The 4,475-nt window shown below is 41.6% G+C and overlaps 1 protein-coding gene across 1 annotated transcript; it reads left to right on the top strand.

Annotated features, from left to right (window-relative positions):
• The first annotated feature begins 379 nt into the window (after positions 1 to 379).
• Positions 380 to 1,367, top strand: LOC121589698. The gene is made up of 2 exons (XM_041908788.1): positions 380 to 402; positions 497 to 1,367. Exon 2 carries the CDS (start codon positions 543 to 545, stop codon positions 1,071 to 1,073), a length of 531 nt encoding a protein of 176 aa, XP_041764722.1. The 5' UTR covers positions 380 to 402; positions 497 to 542; the 3' UTR covers positions 1,074 to 1,367.
• Positions 1,368 to 4,475: the final 3,108 nt, after the last annotated feature.

The following is a 4,475-nucleotide window of genomic DNA, read 5'->3' as shown; positions in this document are numbered from 1 at the left end:
CTACAGTCTGTCGCTGGCGGTTACAATAATTAGCTTACTAGTTCGTGACAGCCATCCGCTCGATCAAATGATCGAAGACGGTTTGGCTACGCTAGCTCGAAAATAAATAAATAAAATAATAATAAACAATGCTGCGAGCACGCGCACGATCAGTGGTCGATCGCATGTTGTCAACGCAGCATTTTAGCGAGTAAGAACAATTAGCATGTAACCGATTAGCTAAAAATTGGCAAATTTTATGGTAATACAGGTGTTGATAGAAGCGAACTGTCATTGTAGGTTAGTTGGGTCGAACTGTCATTTGACAGATGTTGGATATTGTCCAACCCGAAAGCATGAACTATTGTGTACACTTGTAAATAAACTCTCACTCTATTATCTGAACTCGAACCATCCAGACGTGTCCCAACTAACAAAATCGACATGCTTTCTCGTTCTACAAAATAGATCGGTAAACTTGAGAGAGTGAGAAAGTATGTTGATTTTGTCGCTTGGGGTGTTTCCAATAGGTTATGGGCCCAGACCCAACGCAGTAAAACAAAATGGCTACTAGTTCTGCAAATAATTTACCGTCGATTGAAAGGCTTGTTGGTCGCGAAAATTGGCCAACGTGGAAGTTTGCTGTAGAAACTTTCCTTGAGCTGGAGGACCTGTGGCAGGCGGTAAAACTGGAAGATGAGACGAAAGTGGACAAGCAGAAGTGCCGGAAAGCGAGAGCAAAAATTATTTTACTGTTGGACCCGATCAATTACGTCCATGTTAAAGATGCGGAAACTGCGCGGGACGTGTGGAAGAAGCTGGAAGCAGCGTTCGAGGATACGGGACTAACGCGTCGTGTAGGACTTCTAAGGAAATTCGTCAACACAACGTTAGCATCGTGTGCGTCTATGGAAAGTTTCGTGAACGACATAGTGGGTACAGCACACCAGTTGCGTGGTATTGGTTTCGACATCAGTGAAGAGTGGATCGGCACGTTACTTCTCGCCGGGTTACCTGATGAGTACAAGCCGATGATCATGGCGCTAGAAAATTCTGGAACGGCGATAACTTGCGATATCATAAAAGCTAAGTAGCTGCAGGAATACAAATCGAGTGCGTCATCTGAAAAGGCGGTCTTTCTTGGAACGACGAAGCATCAATGGCAGCCGAGAAATCAACAAGGTGCACCATCGAAGCAGACAAAGGGACCGAAGTGCAGGCGTTGTGGTAAGTTCGGCCATATTTCCCGAAACTGTACAGTGAATGCGTCTTCGTTAAGCATGGTGCTGGGAACAGTGGGAACAATGAGTGGTGCGAATAACGATACGTGGTAGGGGAAAGCGGGGCAAAATGGGCATGTTAAGCAGTTTACTGAATATTCCTTTGAATATGCCACAAAACACAATTTTTCTTTCATTATTGTATGCCTCCACCCTTTATCTATGGATTACAATTGCCAATTAGAATGAAAACAACTTAATACCATGAAAACAGTGCAAAATAAAAATTGATGTTTTACGAGAAGCTATTTTGACACGCGGTGTAAAATGGCATAGCCCTGGGGCAAATTGGGCATATGTAAACAAACTGTGAAACGTCAAAACACTGGGGCAATATGGGCCACAACAACTGCGCTTAGGTAATGGTCTATGCTGTTGCATACGTTTCGTGAAATTTATTTTCGTTCTATCTTTTGTTTTGCTGGTCAGGAAAGCCCTTAAAATTCTTACAAAAATATGTTATCAAAATCAAAACATTTTTTACACGTTTAAATCTACAAAATCGAATCTTTTGAAGCTGTGTCTGTTATCATTATTGAGGCGACAAATACAACACCATAGCCTCACCAAGCACCGTATGTCAAAAGCATCTGTCCATTTTGCCCCAAGCGTAACTGCCCATTTTGCCCCACGTGAAGCATTTTTGTATTTTTTGTTATATTAGCAAAAATACGCATTCAATCGCCTTGCTTTCTTGAGACAAATTGTACAGAAATATCATATCTTCTAAAACATATCATGTAAAACTTCAACGCATCCCTGTGACATTGGTGTGAGCTTATTTTCGAAGTGGCAAAAATTACATCAATATGCTACGAAATCTTATTTTGCATTTTTCTTTGTTATTTGTTATGTAAGGGTTATGAAACTTACATGGTGTTCATAGAACACTCTAATAAATACATTTTGAGCATTGGAAAGTATCTTTGTAGTCAAATAATGCTTAAATAGAGGGTGCCCATTTTGCCCCACATGCCCATTTTGCCCCGCTTTCCCCTACTTTGATTCAGGTGCGTCTGAACATTTTACGAACAATCGTAATTTGTTAGAAAATGAGTGTACGGCAAGTGGTACTGTAAGAGCAGCGGATAAACAAGCGATGGAAGTTATTGCGAAAGGCTCTATCAGGTTTAACACTAAATGCATTCCAAAGGGCACAACCGTTAACGTAGAAAATGTGAAGTATGTCCCGGGAATATCAAACAATTTACTATCGATTAGCCAAATAGTTCGACAGGGCAAAGAAGTTTATTTTTCCAACAAAGGCGTAAAAGTGATTGGACCAAACGGCATTGTTATTGCAATCGGTAGTCACGACGTTACGAATGGCTTATTCCTGTTAGAAGAGAGAAAAGATAGTTTTGCGATGGCGGTTACATCTAAAGCGGTAGATTCAGCTACATGGCATAGAAGAATGGGACACCTTAATTATAGCAATTTAAAGATGTTAAAAGATGGATTAGCATCCGGTATAACGTTTAATGGGATTGAGTCTGAAAATTGCGTAATATGTGCGAAAGGAAAACAGTGTCGTCTCCCATTTCCTAAAATAGGCAGTCGAGCCGAGGATATATTAGAAATCGTTCATTCGGACAAATGCGGTCCAATGGAAGAAACGTCATTAGGAGGAAAGCGATATTTTATAACGTTCATAGACGTGTTGGCACGATATCGACCTCGTGCGAGATCTGTCAGGCGAATTTTGACATATATCGAGCTATCTTGATAATAGCTCGAATAAGTCACAATAAACCCCTCAGATGGCGCTATAACATACAGAGAAGGACGAAAATACGAGACAGCTAGATCTCCAACATTAGGGCCAATTAGGAGAAAGTTCATCTACGGTCAACTTTAGGGCAAACAAGGTCAAGGAGATCAGCTGATCGAGTAAACTGCCGCCATCGCAAAAGGGACAGTAGCAAAAGTCAAGCGAAAGAATAAAGACTATTTTTTGAACTGTGCAGCGAAAACCCTATACGCGAGAGCCAGTTGCAAGAAAGTCTGCAAAGCTACCGAAAATAAACGGATTGTTACCAGGCGTAACAACAGACCATAAAACAAGAAGAATTGCAGTATATTTCTTAAAACAAAAATCAGAAGCGGAAGTATTAGGAGCTTTTGAAGATTTTCGTACCAAAGCGGAAAGAGAGACCGGACGCAAACTAAAAATATTGCGTAGTGACAATGGAAAGGAATAATCGGACCAATTATTACAAAAAAGGTTAAAAGAACTAGGGTTCAAACATCAAACTTCAACCGAGTATACACCAGAACAAAATGACCTAGCGGAAAGGTTCAATAGAACAGTAGTAGAAAAAGCGCGTTGCATGCTGTTTGATGAAAATTTACCCAAACCCTTTTGGGCGGAAGCTGTTCTAACGGCCAAGTATCTCATTAACAAATCACCCACGAAGGGGCATAATCTAACTCCGGAAGAAGCTTGGAGTGGTCGCAAGCCTAACCTCACTCACATTCGTGTGTTTGGATCAAAAGCGATAGCACACATTCCAAAGCAAAAGCGATTGAAATGGGATAGGAAGTCTAAGGAGGTAATACTCGTAGGATATGACGAAACTGCTAAGGCATATAGGCTTTATGATCCTGAACGGAAAGACGTTATGAGAAGTCGCGACGTTATTTTCATAAACGAATGTAGTAGTCACAATCAAGAGATACTCCCAGACCACAAATAGGCCACAAAGAAGGATTTTGCAAAACGTACAACAATTATCGTCGGAACTATAACCAAGCGAATTTCAATCGTCAGCAAGCAAATACTAGAACGGTCTCAGTCAATGTGCACAGCGTTCAGGATAGAGGGAAGTATGTACCTCTCAGCATCAATGGCATTCACCTCCGGCTACAGCTCGACACCGCTTCTGACATATCAGTCATTGGCAAAAATACCTGAAAACTAATCTGAGCACCCCCCCTTTCCCCGCCAACAGTCGATGCAAAAACAGCATCGGGAGCAGTGTTGCCTATAATCGGCGAATTCAGTGCCAACATCACCATCAAAGAAGAGCAGCGTGTCGAGACGGTTTATGTTTCGCAAGCGGACTTAAAGCTGTTGGGAACCGACCTAATCGAGACTTTTTCCTTATGGTCAGTGCCTGTTGTCCAGATATGCAACGCCATTCAATCATCAACGAATAAGGAGCTACGACTACGTTATCCCAAGCTGTTTGGAGAGGGCATGGGCCTATGTACAAA

Source organism: Anopheles merus, chromosome 2R (assembly GCF_017562075.2).
Source record: "Anopheles merus strain MAF chromosome 2R, AmerM5.1, whole genome shotgun sequence".
NCBI classification, from domain to species: Eukaryota; Metazoa; Arthropoda; class Insecta; order Diptera; family Culicidae; genus Anopheles; species Anopheles merus.
Note: the sequence above shows the minus strand (reverse complement) of the source record. Positions and strands in the feature narration are given on the sequence as shown.